Source organism: Ochotona curzoniae, unplaced genomic scaffold (genome assembly GCF_017591425.1).
Source record: "Ochotona curzoniae isolate NIBS_2020 unplaced genomic scaffold, NIBS_Ocur_1.0 contig_605, whole genome shotgun sequence".
In the NCBI taxonomy this organism is placed as follows: domain Eukaryota; kingdom Metazoa; phylum Chordata; class Mammalia; order Lagomorpha; family Ochotonidae; genus Ochotona; species Ochotona curzoniae.
The window spans coordinates 540,970-556,081 of record NW_024466491.1 but is presented as its reverse complement, the minus strand read 5'-3'; the positions used below and the strand labels follow the sequence as shown (position 1 = coordinate 556,081).

Genomic DNA, 15,112 nt, shown 5'->3' with positions numbered 1-15,112 from the left:
AGTCACCATGCCTGACCCAAGAAATCTTATTTAAAAATAAAAAGGTGGGCCTGGCGCAGTGGCCAAGCAGCTAAAATGCTCGCCTTGAGCCGGGATCCCATATGGGTACTGGTTCTAATCCTGGCTGCTCCACTTCCCATCCAGCTCCCTGCCTGTGGCCTGGGAAAGCAGTGGAGGACGGCCCAAAGCCTTGGGACCCTGCACCTGCGTGTGGGAGACCCAGAGAGAAGTTCCTGGCTCCTGGCTTCGGATTGGCATAGCACCGGCTATTGCGTTCACTTGGGGAGTGAACCATCGGATGGAAGATCTTCCTTTCTGTCCCTCCTCCTCTCTGTAAATCTGACTTTACAATAAAAATCAATAAACCTTATAAATAAATAAAAAGGAACAGATGAGTTTTTTTGGTTAGAATTGTCTCAGTTCAGCATGCCCAAAAATATCATGAGTTTGAAGGTGCCCACTCATTTTGTGCTTTTCGGAATTCCTTCGTTTTGAAAAATATGTTTCTGGGGCTCAGGGTCATAACCTGTGTGTTCCGTGCGCAATGTTCCACGTAGCTTAGTCAGCGCTTTCACAACCTTAAGCATTAAAAGAAAAAAAAAATCTGATGGATAGTAATTGCACTGACATATGGGGCACAGTGTGACATTGCAATACTTGCAAACCCTGAGTATCAGTCCAAGTGTTCCCTAGCTTTTCCTTTTCAGGTGCCTCTTTTCTATTGCCTTAGAACCTATCCTCGCAAATTATATTTGAAAGGCAGGGTCAGTGAGAAAGAATCTTCCTTGTGCTATTCACTCCCCAAAGGTCTGGAAGCCAGCATGAAGCCAGGAGCCGGGCGCTCCAGCTGGGTCTCCCCAGCAGGTGCAACAGCCAGAGGATTGGAAGTGTCACCACTGCCCCAGAACCAAGCACCATCTGGCTCAGGCTGTGGGATGCTGAGGCTGCAGCGCCCCTAGCCAGTCCCTCCAGTCTGGGACTCCCCTGAGCCAGAGTCGCCCCTTCCCTGCCCTTTGCTCTCCACCCCAGGGAAGCAGGTGTGTGGTCGGCTGCTGTTTCTGGCTAATCACATTGAACCCTCGTCCTCCTGTGCTCTCAGCACGGCTTCCTCTGTAAGGCCTGGCCAGCCATCCTTTGCAATGCCTCCCCCGCATTCCTTTTCTCTGTGGTGCTGCCCGGGGCTTGGGGTGAGGATGGGCAGGGGCTTGTGTTGTGCAACGCGTGTAAAGGGCGCCGCCCAGTGGCAGGGCGACTCCTGGGCGCTGGACAGGAGGGCGTGTGCGGCGCCTGGTGGCCGCCTTCTGTAACATCGCCACCCCAAGTCACCAGGTCCTGTGGGGCAAATCCATCCATGCCACCCCATCCCACCCCATCCCATCCCATCCCATCCCATCCCATCCCATCCCATCCCATCCCATCCCATCCCATCCCATCCCATCCCACCCCATCCCTAGGGACCTGGGACCCACTGCACCTCCATGCTGTCCCCAAGCCACATCTACACTCCCAGCCTTCTTTCATTTTTTAAAACAGATTTATTTTTATTGCAAAGTCAGATAGAGAGAACAGAGAAGACAGACAGGAAGATCTTCTGTCCGATTGTCCGATGATTCACTCCCCAAGCAACTGCAACAGCTGGTGCTGTGCTGATCCGAAGCCAGGAGCCGGGAACTCTTTCAGGTCTCCCACGCGCAGGTGCAGGGTCCCAAGGCTTTGGGCCGTCCTCCACTGCTTTCCCAGGCCACAGGCAGGGAGCTGGATGGGAAATGCAGCAGCTTGGGATACGAACTGGCACCCATATGGGATCTGGCACATGCAAGGCAAGGACTTTAGCCACTAGGCTACCACTCTGGGCCCAAAAGAATACATTTTGAAAATGGAAAATTGACATGAATGTGGGGATTAAGTTCCCAAGCAGTGAACTTTTGGGGTGGATGCGAAGGGCGTGGGGGAGCATTGAATGGATAGCAAGAAGAACTGTGGCTCCGTGGCCTGGGTTCAGATGTGCCAGGAGCCAGTTTTCGCCTCTGCATAATGGGGGGGGGCTTTCATGGCTGCCGCCCTTTCCCTGACCCCTAGCCGAGGACTGGACCGGGAGGCCCTTGAACACAGACTTGCAGCCTGCTCTGCCTGGTGGCCTGCTGCAGCCGACTCCCCCTCCGCCTTCCACAGCCTCGTTCCCAGGCACCGGGCCAAGCTCCGGGGCCCCGCAGCTGCTTCCTGCTCTGAAACAAAGGCAGCCTCTGTCCCCAGGCCACCTCCTTGGCCGGCCAGCCTGGGCGGGGCGGGGCGGGGCGGGCACAGGGCACTCCATGCGCCCCCAGGGACGCACACGGGGAGGGGCGGCCATCTCCACCCTCCGCCGAGTCCTTCCTGGGCGCATTCGGGGGTCCCCTGGGTCTTGCACCCACCAGCGTGGGATTCTAGAGTCGGAAGGTGGGGATGCTGGGGTCTGGGGAGAGCGTGGAGGGGCGGGAGGAACTGAGGGTGACCAAACATGTTGGCAGCTCACGGTGACAGCAACAGGTGGCATTGCCGTAGCTGCCGACAGACCCGGTGGGGACAGAGGTTCTGTGGATGAGAGGCCAGCGTGGGTGGGATGGTGGAATGGCAGCCGGGAGAGGAAGTGAGCGCACCCAGCTGTTGGCGGCAAAAATCAAGATCCTTGCCAGCCCTTGAAAGACACATACTATGAAAAATGCTATGTGTGGGTTTCCAAGGTGTGTGTGTTTCAAAACCAGCATAACCTTATCGTAAAAATATCTGAGAGTCCAGCGCGGTAGCCTAGTGACAAAAAAAATCTTTGCCTTGCATGCACTGGGATCCCAAGTACACACCAGTTCGAATCCCGGCAGCTCCACTTCCCATCCAGCTCCCTGCTTGTGGCCTGGGAAAGCAGTGGAGGACGGCCCACAGCTTTGGGACCCTGCACCTGCGTGTGGGAGACTTGGATGGAGCCTCTGGATTCAACCTTTAGGGAACGAACCAGCAGATGCCTCTGCCTTTCAGATCATTAAAAACTTCACACCTTAATTTTTTTTTTTTAATTGAAAGGTATCCATGCTGGTACCTCCAGGATTAGAACTGGCGGCCAAGTGGCATCCCAGCATCACAAGGACTTTAGCCACAAGGCCACAGCGCTGGGCCCACCAGCGGGGATTTTTTTTTTTTTTTTTTAAAGCGGGTTTTGCAACATGCACAGCTGTTAGCGGAACACCTTCCCAAGTGAGTTAGGGTCGCTGCGGATGCCTGGGCCCTGTGGGGTCCCGGCCCCACACAGGAGACTGAAATATATGTGTGTGTGTTGAAGGGACGAGGATAGGCGAGACCCTCCGAGTCTCAACTCTGGGATTGGGGTAATCTGCTTTGGAATCGGACCCTCTTGTCTTTGCTGAGCCCAGCCCCCCCCTCCCCAGGTGAGTTTCCCGGGAACCGTGCGCAGGTGCGCCGCCCAGGTGCGTCCCGGAGACTCCCACCCTATCCACATCCTCCCAGCTTGGGGCAGGCATGGTGATGGTGGTGATGGTGGTGGTGATGGTGGTGATGGTGGTGATGGTGGTGGTGAGTGGAGGGGCTCCGCCTCGGGCTCCAGCAGCCAGAGAACGCGGGCCCCTCGGGGTCCCCCCACCCACCGTCACCACCAACCCGGAGCCGCCCGAGCCGCGCTCTCGCCTTCCTCCACCTCCTCCCGCCCCCCAAGCGGCAGCACCGGACTGGGAGCTCGGCGGGGTCGGCTGCCCGCCTTCGCCTTCCCGCCCCGGGCCCCCTGCGCCCCGGGAACCCGCCCAGCCCCGCGTGCGTCCGCCCGCCGTGCCACCTCCACGCGCGCCGTGCCACCTCCACGCCCGCCGTGCCACCTCCACGCGCGCCGCCCCGCAGGTAGAGGAGGCGCGGGCCGTGGCGGGCGGGACAGGGGCGCGCTGGGGGCGCGGGTGGGCGAGCCGGAGCGGGAGGCGGAGCGGGCGAAGGGATTCCTTTGTCTGCGCCCAGGCCCAGCCCCTTCCCCGCCATCCCCCCTCCATCCCCACCATCCCCTGGGCGCCGGGACTAGGAGGGGTGCGAGTGCAACTCAGACAAGGGTGCCCCGAGGCTCAGGCAGGTGAGGGCGAGGACGAGGCTGCTGGCGATCCTGGGGACCCCCGCGTCCTTCGCCCTGTGTGGCCGGCGGGTTCGGGGCGCGCCCCCTGCGCCTCACCGGATCCCTGGACCCTCCGCTGTCCCGCCCACCGCTGCTCCCAGTCCCGTGCCTTGCGCGGGTCCCGGTTCATTCATTCAACAGTGTCTAGGGCTCCAACGCCTCTGGTGGGGGCAGAGAGAGGAGAGAGGGGTGGGGTGGGGGGCCGGCCAGGCCAGGTCAGGCCAGAGATCGCTACCCACACCCCAGGCAGGCTGGGGCAGGTGGGAGGGAGCGAGGGGTGCCCTTCCGCAGCAAGTGTAGGGGGGGGCCTCTCCTTGCTGGAGGCCACCTCATTGCGTCATGGCATCCCTCAAGTCCTAAAGGGGGACAGGGGACCAATGATTCAACTCCTTGGGCTGGAAAATGGTACCGCAAACACACCGGGCATGTGTTTTGGGGGGCGCCTGGCCTGACCTCTCCCCTCGCCTTGAGGGGGCCCCCAACACCTGTGCCCTGGCTGTCTTCTCCCAGATTGTGCCTGTATGGGAAGTTTAACCATCCCCCTCCGACCCTCACTGGCTGCCTAGGCCAGGATGGGCATCTGTGTGCCCCTCCACCCACCCCCACTCCCACCTAAGACCTCCCCGTGGCCTGGACACAAGGCTTTGTCCATCCCCCCTACTGCTTCCTTTCCCCCTGTTCCAGCAGCTGCCCTCTGGAGTTACCACACCTCCTCCAGGAAGTCCACCCGGAGTGCTGACCCTTCCCCAAGCATCCCTCCCCGCTCACTCCCGCAGGCACACACCATGACTTTGTCCGGAGCAAGGACTGGAGCCAGCTTCGCGGTGGTGGCCGGGAGCCCCTTGGCCCAGCTCCTGCTGGCTTGGACGGTCCTGTCGTACCTGGTGGTGGGTGGCCAAGGCCACTGGTCATCTGGGGTGCCCGATCCTGCGAGTCCTGGTTTGCGGAGACAGGGCGGCCCCAACGCCTTGACCTTGCAGGGGTGCGTGGTGGCTGCAGTGGTGGTGGTGGGCTTCCCCAGGAGGGAGAGACCCTGGGCGGGGCCGTTCTTGGGCAGCTGGGGGAGGGGCGCTCACTGGCCACATCCTGCCCTTCGTGCCAAGGCCCAACGTGTGTGGATTCCGCTTCCATGCGTACTGCTGCCCCGGCTGGAAGACACTGCCAGGCAGGAGCCAGTGTGTCGTGCGTGAGTGCTGTTGCCCCCCCACCCTCATCCACACAGGGCATGGGCAGGGGGGCTCTCCCCCATCCTCCCTGTCCACAGGCGGGGTCCTGGTGACCAGTATGCTTGTCCAGCCGCCCCTGGCTGACCCCCTGGAACACCTCTGGCTTTGTCTGCCGGTTTCCACATCCCTGGAGCCCCATCCCGGTTTCTGGCTTTGTGTCTGCCCTGCGTCTTCTCTCTGTGGCATTGAACTTCACAACCGCAATGGAGCCTTGAGCTCTCAGCCTCTGTCCTTGCAGCTCAGCGCTTCTGATGCACTGTGCCTCCCCCCCGCCAGCTGAGGTTGGGAATACAGGGGCGCAGAGGCAAGGCGCTTACGGGTGCGCCCTCAGGTAGCGGCAGCCCAGGAGGTGGCCGGCCAGTGGCGTCCACCTTCCTGCTCTAACCGTGACCTTCACGCTGTCCACGCGCAGCCGTCTGCAGGAGCCCCTGTGGCGAGGGCTTCTGCTCCCAGCCCAACCTGTGCACCTGCACTGATGGGACGCTGGGCCCCAGCTGCGGGGTAAGCCGAGGTGAGCGCCCAGGTGGAGAAGGCCCCTGGCGTCTGCTGGGGTGTGCGAGTAGGTGCCTTCACCTCTCCATGCCTGTCCCGCATCCCCCCGACACACACACAGTTCCGGGGTGCAGCGTGAACTGCATGAACGGAGCCAGCTGCCGCGGCGAGTCCTGCCTGTGCCCACGGGGCTACACGGGCACCGTGTGTGGGCAGCGTGAGTACCCAAGCCTTCAGAACCCTTGTGCTTTGGTCTGGGGACTGCTGGATGGGACTGGGCTGGCTTGGGGACCTGTAGCCACCACCTGTCCGCCCCCCTCATCCCGCGTCCTTTTTTCTCTCCACAGCTGTCTGTGAGCGGGGCTGCCGCAACGGAGGCCGCTGCATTGGGCCCAATCACTGCGCCTGTGTGTATGGCTTCCAGGGTCCCGAGTGTGAGCAAGGTACCCAGGATGTGCTGGGAGGCGGGGTGAGGTGCGGCTGAGTCCAGCTGGCTTCCTGGAGGAAGGGGCTGAATTTCCTAGGATAGGGAGTTCATGTTAGTGGGAAAAATGTCACAGGGAGAGAGAGGGGAGATAGAAACAGAGTCTCCATCCACTGGCTCATTCCCCAAATGGCTGCAAAGAGCCAGGCCCGAGCCTTGCGAGCGTGGGTGAATGCGGGGGCCCAAGTCCTTTTGGCCCATCCTCCACCGCTTTCCCAGAGGGCATTTACGGGGGAGCTGGATGGGAAGTGGAGCAGCCAGGACTCGAACCGGCACGCTTGTGCGATGGCAGCATCGCGGGCGGTAGCTTAACTTGCTGTACCACAATACCGACCCCTGTTCTCCCACACCCATCCAGAATCATTCCAGAAACAGTTGGTGGGTGGGAGTTGCCTGCCTGGATGTTGGGAGGAGAGGGTGAGAGAGAGGAACTCCAAATTAATTGTGGGAAAGAGGTGTCCTCGGAGAGGGGGCCTGACCTTGGTTGGGCCAGCAGACAGGAGGCCTGGGTGGTCAGTGTGGACAGGAGGGTACAAGAGCACCTCCTGGAGGCGGAGAGGGAGCACAGCAAGCCCTGGGGTTGTGAGGATTCTCCCACCGTGGTCCAGGCCCCCCGGGGCTCAGCTGAGTCCAGCTGGCAGAGCCTGGATTACTGGGTGGGGACGGCTCTGTGCCCTAGGCTCAGGCTGCCAGGGACGGGGGCCTGAGAGGGTATATGGCCATGCCCTGCCCTCTGTGGGCCTTGGAGCTGCTGGCCTGTCCCTCCTGTCCACCTGCCTGTCCCCCAGGGAGGGTTGATCAGCTTGACGCGCTCTAAAGAAAATGGGTTTTGCAAGGTAGATAGGAGTTGGATAAAGTTGGAAAGACAAAAAAAAAAAAAAGACTGAACAACCCCAGGGTGTTGGTGCAGCCACCTGCCCCTGTGTGTGCCCTGCAGACTACCGGACGGGACCCTGCTTCAGCCACGTGGGCACCCAAGGGTGCCAGCCCCAGCTGAGCGGCCTCGTGGGCACGAAGACGCTATGCTGTGCCACCGTGGGCCGGGCCTGGGGTCTCCCTTGCCAGCTCTGTCCTGCGCAGCCACACCCCTGCCGCCGTGGCTTCGTCCCCAGTGTCCACACCGGGGCCTGCCAAGGTGAGCGGCGTGGGATTGCGGGCAGTGGAGGTGGGCACGGAAGCCTTGGTTCCCTCCTGGGACATGCCTCTCCCTCCCTCCCTGTAGATGTGGACGAGTGCCAAGCCATCCCGGGCCTCTGCGCAGGGCGTGACTGTGCCAACACAGCCGGCAGCTACGTGTGCCTGTGTCCCCGTGGCTTCGTCAGCAGCAGGGATGGCAGTCGCTGCCTCCCGGGTGAGTGGAGGAGCCTGGGGGGGGGGCCCCCCGTCGAATCCTGCGGTCTCTATGGCCTTGCGCCCCCTGCCCCTTCAGCACCCCGCTGGAGCCCTCTGATTGGCTCTTGGCTTCTTGACCTCACTCCCATGCACCTCAGGACTCTGCAACCCCCCCACCCCGACCCTCTAGCCATCATCTCGACGGCCCCTCGTGACCCTCCGGCTCCTCCTGTGAGATGCCAGAAGCATTGAAATCGGCTGGACAGGTCCGAGCTGGTTCTTTGCCCTAGACTGCTCAGTCAGGGTTAGGAGTGAGTGGAGGATTCTGGGCTGTGTGTGACCCTGAATACGTACCTTTCTCCCCCTCCCCTGTGCTTCGACCCCCCCTCAACAGTGGCAAGTGGGGCTCTCCCCGACCCTTCCCTCCATTCTGGGCTGTGACCAGCAAAGTCCCTGGGGCCACCAGGGCCGAGCACAGATGCTGGCGTGGGTGGGAGCGCATCTCCAAGCCCACTCTACCCCACGCCCAGTCTGGCAGTTGGGGGGGGGGCAATGGAGGGGCTCCCCTGGTGGCTGGCTGGTGCACGGTGAATGTCAAACACGGAATGTCCCCAGGTCCTACCTTCAGTCCCCTTGCCCTTCCTGGCTCACCTGGCTGGAACCTGCTCCCTGGCTGCCCTGGGGCTGGGGGATCACGTGCCTTTCTGGTTGAGCAGGGTTGTGACTGATCTTAACTGGTTGCTGCAGGTCTGGTGGACAGGCCCAGCAGCCTGGACGCTGAGAGCCAAGGGCCCTCACACACACACACACACACACACACACATACACACACACCACTCCACGTGTTGGGGTGATGGGCCAGGTGCGCGGCAGGGGAGGGTTGTGGCTAAAGTGGGGAGCTGGGAAGATGGAGACCTTAGTTTAAAAGCCTTCCAGGAGAATTTCATCAGCTTGTAAAGCTGTCACATTCCAGAGTGAGTTTCAGAGTCTCAGATCCGACCTGCCCCCCAGCCATCACCACCACCACCCCCCCCACTGACATGCCTGCCTCAGTCTCCCCAGGGGTCCTGGCTGTTGCTGCTTGCGCCAACCCCCTACCCTTGGAGACCTCTCCTCAAACTTGCAGTCAGTTCAGATAGCCCAGCAGTGCCTGAAGCCAAAGACAGGTAGCCCTGGAACTGGCCTGCCTGCCCAGGCCTGCTGCTGTTTTTGAATGCCTGTGGAGACGGAGGGCTCACCACCAGGGTCAACTGTGTGGGTGTGTTGGGAGGCTCGCTTATAGGAGACAAACCTACTTCCCTATGATACTTTGCGAAACTCGGTTGTAAGGAAGCCAGACTTGACACTTTCTCTCCTGCCTGGTCCCAGGGGGTCCGGGAACTCTGTCTGGGTCTGCCATGTCGGTGGCAGGGGCCTGGAGACTCTGGGGCACCCTCTGCTGCCTACAAGGGTTATGGCATGAGCAATATATATATATATTTGCTCATATATATATATATTTTTTTTTAATTGGAAAGTCAGGCAGAGAGGAGGAGAGACAGACAGGAGGAGAGACAGAGAGGAAGATCTTCCGTCCGATGGTTCACTCCCCAAGTCCCAAGTGGCATCTTGACCAGGTGCCCAGCCGGGAGCTGGCATCTGAGCCAGTTCACTCTTCGTTGCAGATGGCCGGCCTGGCACCTGCTTCTTGGCGGTCATTGGGGGCCACTGTGCCGTACATCTCACGGGCCCCTCCACCCGCAGGCAGTGTTGCTGTGCCAGGGGCAGGTGCTGGGCAGCTGGCCCAGTTCCCGAGCTGTGTCCTCTGCAGGACACTGGTGAGTGATGGGTAGAGACTACAGGCTGGACACCCCCCCTGTTCCCTGTCACCCCAATTCCTTCTCCCACTCCACCCCCTCCCCCAGGGGCAGGGCCACGGGCCTGGCCTCAGATGCTATAAATCCTTTCAGATGACCACAGGCGGCTGTGTATCCAGGGGGTCCCGTTACTACCATCGCACCACGGCCTCCGTGGCTTTGGTCCTGGGATAGGGCTGGCATGGCCCGGCCCCCAGGCTTCCAACAGACGTGCGGTCTCCAGGCTGGGCCCTGGCAGCTCCAGCATCGGTGAGAACTTGGATGTGGATTTGGCCAGGAGGTGGGCTTGCGAGGAGGTGAGCCAAGATGTAGTTCAGCCTCCAGATTCTTGAAAATCCATGTGCCCGGATTCAACTGAGCAGGGGTGGAAAATATTTGGAAAAAGAATTGGACAGGGACCAGCTATTACACAGACATTTTTTTTTTCTTCTCTTACAAGATTCCCTAAACATTAACAGTGTAACTGTGTGTACACTTGATGGCATTTTTTTATGGTTGAACAATTTCATGCATTTTGCTAAAAGATTTCTTTTTGTTGGAAAGCCACATTTCCACAGAGAAGGAGAGAATGAAAGATCTTCCGTCCACTGGCTCACTCCCTAAGTGGCTACAGTGGTCAGAGCTGAGTAGATCTAAAGCCAGGAGCATCAGTTCGTGTCTCGGCAGCCCCGCTTCCCATCCAGTTTTCTCCTTGTGGCCTGGGAAAGCAGTGGAGGACGGCCCAGAGCCTTGGGACCCTGCACCTGCTTGGGAGACCCAGAAGAGGCTCCTGGCTTTGGATCGGCTCAGCTCTGGCTATTGTGAACACTTGGGGAGTGGACCATCTTTCTGACCCCAGGCACTCTCAAATGTGTTATGGACATCCCAGTTGGTCAGCTAACCACCGTGCCAATCGCCAACCCCAAGCTGCTCTCCCATTTCCTCTTTCCCCCGTGAACTTGTTAAAATTCCTCAAGCACAGCGGTTGAGTCTGTTTGAACATCTAAAGGGGGGCTGGAATCCAAGCTCGGGGCGGGGATGGGGGCTGTCCTGCAACCAAGCCCCCTGCAGGTCCCAAGGGGCCCCCTGTGCTGACCATGGGCTGAGCTGGGGATTTGGGCTGAGCAGAGGAACTGAACCTCTGAAGTTCGAGATAGGGGTTCTTTCCCACCCCCACCCAGCGAGGGGATCGGCCCAGCATGGAATCAACAGGAGGTGGGGTGCCAGCCTCAGGGTGGGGTATGGGTCAAGGCCTGCACTAAACCCCCACCCCCGGCCCTTCCCACAGGCACCACGACTTTCAACCACACCACGGATGTCTGCCAACACTTCGCCCATCTGTGCCGCAATGGCCGCTGCCTGCCCACGCCGACCAGCTACCTCTGCGAGTGCAGCGTGGGCTATACCCAGGCGGTGCACGGCGAGTGTGTTGGTGAGTGGCGCCTGGGGGAGCACAGAGGGCGCGCCCTGCTGGGCCAGGGTTCAGGACTGCTGTGTCCACAGATGTGGACGAATGTGCCAACCGCCCTTGCCACCATGGAGACTGCATGAACACGCCTGGCTCCTACCACTGCCGGTGCCACAGGGGCTTCCAGGCCACGCTCACTAAACAGGCATGCGTGGGTATGTCCATCTGCCCACCCACCCACCCATCCATCCACCCACCCATCCATCCAATCACCCACATACCCATCCATCCATCCACCCACCCATCCACCCACCCATCCATCCATCCACCCACCCATCCACCCACCTACCCATCCATCCATTCACCCACCCACCCACCCATCCATCCATCCACCAATCCACACATCGATTCATCCATGCAAAGGGGAGGTGGGGGACCCAACAGGGCTAGGAGGCTGCCTCCTGACTGCCCACCACCTCCCTCTCCACAGATGTGGATGAATGTGACGTTGGCAATGGCCCTTGCCATTTGGGCCACTGCACCAACACGGAAGGCAGCTTCCAGTGTATCTGCAATTCAGGCTTCGAGCTCAACCCTGACGGCAAGACCTGCATGGGTGAGTCGGGGGGTGGGAGGGGGCGTTCTGTGCTGCTTCCCCAGACACATGAGCAGAGAGCGGATGAGAAATGAAGCGTCCGGTGGATGGCTTGAACTGGCATGCATAGGGGATGCTGGCATCACGGGTGGTAGTTTAGCCTAATGAGTCAGACTTGATCTCCAAGATGCGGGCGTCGGAACTGGTGCTTGAATCACCAGGCCACACGCCCATTCCTGCTCTGTTAAAAAAAAAAATAAATCGGTAGCCAACCAGAGCACTCACAGATTCAGGTGGCCACAGGGGGATCTGTAACCAAGTTTCTGTAGATTTCACGAGGCACTACGGGAACTTACAAGACCCCAGACCTGGTTGTCGTTTGTCCCTCATACCCCAGAGAGGATGCCCCATTCCGGGGGATGAGGTATGGTTCAGTCGTGGGGACTTCAGGCCAGGACCCAGCCTCTCCCGGTATCTGTGGGTGCACAGTGGCTGCTCCTGCCTGGGTGAGGCTGGGGGGGTAGGAGAGAGGAGGGCCTGGGAGGAAGGGTTGAGAGGAAGAGGAGGAAGAAGGCTGGGAGAGGGGAAGCCAGAAGGCAGGGTTCACCATGGTCGCCTATCCCCAACCCCACCCCAATGAATCTTGGCTGCTCCAATTTCCATCTAACTCCCTCCCTGCTTGTGGCCTGGGAAAGCAGCAAAGGATGGCCCAAGGCCTTGGGACCCTGCACCCAAAAGGGGGCCCCAGAAGGGGCTCCTGGCTCTTGGCTTTGGATTGGCTCCCCAAGTGACCGCAGCTGCTGGAGCTGAGCCGATCCGAAGCTGGGAACCAGGAACCTCTTCTGGGTCTTCCAAGCAGGTGCAGGGCCCCAAGGCTTTGGGTCATCCTCCACTGCTTTCCTAGGCCACAAGCAGGGAGCTGGATGGGAAGTGGAGCAGCTAGGATTAGAACCAGCGCCCATATGGGATCCCAGCGCGTGCGAAGCGAGGACTTTAGCTGCTAGGCCACGGTGCCGGGCCCTATTACAGCCATTTAATTGGGGAGTGAACTAGTGGTTGGAGGATCTTTCTCCCTGTCTCTCCTTCTCTGTGTAAATCTCACTTCCCAGTAAAAATAAATACATATGTTTTCATTCAAGAGACAGAGCGCCCATCTGCTGGTTCACTCTCCAAATGGCCACAGAACCGCTTAGAAGCGGTGTACGTGTGGGATCCCAGCGCTTGGTGGTGGAGGATTAACCTGTTAAGCCAACATACCAGCCTTGAAATAAATAGATATTTAAAAAAGAAAGAAAAAATAAAGACCACTTCAGCCCTAGATGGCTGCACTGTCGAGGCTGAGCGATCTGGATTTAGAGAGAAAAAATGGGGTTCAGGGTCTGGCCTGGCATGAGTCCCAGGGAGGTGGGCACCTGCTGATACACCTCCGTATTGTGTTGCTTTAGATGTCAATGAGTGTGCCCTGGACCCCGAACTGTGCCCCCACGGCGCATGCGAGAACCTTCCCGGCAGTTATCGCTGCACCTGCGAACCTGGGTACCAGGCGGGGGCCACAGGCCAGGACTGCGTGGGTGAGTGTACCAGTGGGCAGGAGGGCAATCCACACCCAGGCTGGGTGGATGAGTGCACCCTCCATGGCTTCCTGTGTGATAACGGGTGGTGCCAGAACGGCCCTGGCAACTACAGCTGCTCCTGCCCGTCCCCCCCCCCCCGCCGGGTTTCCGCTTCTGGCAGAATACCAAGGTAACAGGGTTCCCTGGCAAGCACTGAGCGCCTCGTACGCATGCGTGGGTCATGCAGCCACACGCTCACACACGTGTTACCTGTGTGTGTGTGTGCACGGAGATGCGTGTCCATACACTGGGAACGGTCTCCGGCCCCAACTCGAGCCTGGGTGGTCCTCTGGGTGACCAACCTCAGGGTGGGCTTGCTCAGCAGGTGGATCGGGCCCGGAACGGAAACTGGGGTCTCTTAGAACATTCCATCCTGCCTGATTGTCTGGAAGCATCAAGTTCATCGTTAACCATGCCCAGATGCCAGCTCTCTTCCCCAGACTGTGGGGTTCTGAGAGCTCCCAGCTCCTAAGCAGTCGTGTGTGTGTGTGTGTGTGTGTGTGTGTGTGTGTTTATTAGGCGGACAGAATAATACAGGGTGGGAAGGAGAGAGGTCTTCCACCCTCTGGTTCAACAGATAGCGTGTTTGGGGCCTGAACGAAGGGACAGTCAGCTGGTTTGGCGCAGTGGGTGGCATCCTGTGCCATAGGAAGGTGACAACAGCAAGAACTCGGGTCTTCCCACCTCCTGCAGTTCCCACACTCTGGCCCGGCTCCGCCATGCTACGGGCTGAGGAGGAAGGGGGCGCCTGACCAAGGAGTGGGACCTCTTCCCACACTGGCCCGATGGGGGGAGGGGGGCTGGGTATCACTGTCTCCTTCCCCTTTCACAGACATCAACGAGTGTCTCTGCAGCCCGTGTGCGAACGGGGCATGCCTGAATGTGCCCGGCTCTTACGTCTGCCAGTGTGCCCCGGGCAGCCTCCTGGGGCCCTCGGGGACCGCGTGCCTAGGTGAGAAGACGTGAGGGGCCCTGGATGGGCACAGGCGTGAGCCCCCATAAGTAAGCCAGCCCCCTCCCTCTCCCAGACAGTACCAAGCGCACCTGCTGGCAGAGGATCCAGGACGGCCGCTGCGAAGACAACCTGCAGGGGGTGACCCTGAGAGCCGAGTGTTGTGCCACCCTGGGTGCCGCCTGGGGGAGCCCGTGCCAGCGCTGCGAGATCGGTAATATCACGTGGGGGTCACCTTAGAGGTCTGGGGGAGCAGGGCACAAAGCCCGTGCATGTGTCTGCCGGGTGGTGCCAGTGACTCCCTGGTTCTCACAACCCCAGACCCTGCCTGTCCCCGTGGCTTCGCCCGGCAGAAGGATCGTGCCTGCAGAGGTAAAACCCTCCCCTTCCGCTTCCGGTACCTGCCAAGTGCAGGTCACACGTGCACCCTGTTTCCCTACCCCATCCCCACTTCCACTCCAGTCTTGGGTGAAGTCGCCCCTCCCATGTTCTCTCCACCATGCTCCCTCCCCCATCCCCGCAAGAGAATGGCCAGCCTGGCGTAGTGGGGGGGGGGCCCCCTCTCATGCCTGGGCACCCCCAGCCCTATTGTCTTCCCCTCAGACGTGAACGAGTGTGAAGCCTTCCCCGGCCTCTGTCCCAATGGACGCTGTCTCAACACGGCCGGCTCCTTCCGCTGCCAGTGTTCCAGGGGTCTGACGCTGGATGCCACCGGCCGGCTGTGCGTGGGTAAGGGCGGTCCAGGCCAGCTCCACCGGAGGGTCCATCTCTGTCGTTCCCTCCTCTTCCTCCCCCAGTATCTAGCACACTGTCCACTTCCTGTCAACTCCGGGTCAAAAACATTCATATTTGTGATTTCTGCCCACTTTTTTGAAGGACCTCTTTGATTGACGGGTGACAGTGGAGTAGGGTGGAGTAGGATGCTGGGCTCCGAGGGGACCAAAGTGGGGTCATTGGAACTTCTGGCTCCAGCTTTTAAGTCCACCCTCCATGTGGATTCTTCTTTGTTTAAGATTTAGTTATTTTTGGGCCCGGCG

At 59.9% G+C, this 15,112-nt stretch overlaps 1 protein-coding gene across 1 annotated transcript in view; it reads left to right on the top strand.

The window, feature by feature from the left end:
• The first annotated feature begins 3,543 nt into the window (after positions 1-3,543).
• FBN3 (fibrillin 3) overlaps positions 3,544-15,112 on the top strand; it is a 29,701-nt gene continuing 18,132 nt past the window's right edge. Inside the window, exons 1-19 of the mRNA XM_040990156.1 lie at positions 3,544-3,879; positions 4,915-5,120; positions 5,242-5,324; positions 5,777-5,875; positions 5,978-6,073; positions 6,204-6,299; positions 7,278-7,475; positions 7,563-7,691; positions 9,337-9,489; positions 9,622-9,777; positions 10,796-10,939; positions 11,011-11,130; positions 11,406-11,531; positions 12,956-13,081; positions 13,245-13,253; positions 13,956-14,075; positions 14,152-14,289; positions 14,397-14,447; positions 14,679-14,804. Of these exons, the coding sequence (XP_040846090.1) occupies positions 3,544-3,879; positions 4,915-5,120; positions 5,242-5,324; positions 5,777-5,875; positions 5,978-6,073; positions 6,204-6,299; positions 7,278-7,475; positions 7,563-7,691; positions 9,337-9,489; positions 9,622-9,777; positions 10,796-10,939; positions 11,011-11,130; positions 11,406-11,531; positions 12,956-13,081; positions 13,245-13,253; positions 13,956-14,075; positions 14,152-14,289; positions 14,397-14,447; positions 14,679-14,804 (2,512 nt within the window). The remainder of the gene's footprint in view (positions 3,880-4,914; positions 5,121-5,241; positions 5,325-5,776; positions 5,876-5,977; positions 6,074-6,203; positions 6,300-7,277; positions 7,476-7,562; positions 7,692-9,336; positions 9,490-9,621; positions 9,778-10,795; positions 10,940-11,010; positions 11,131-11,405; positions 11,532-12,955; positions 13,082-13,244; positions 13,254-13,955; positions 14,076-14,151; positions 14,290-14,396; positions 14,448-14,678; positions 14,805-15,112) is intronic.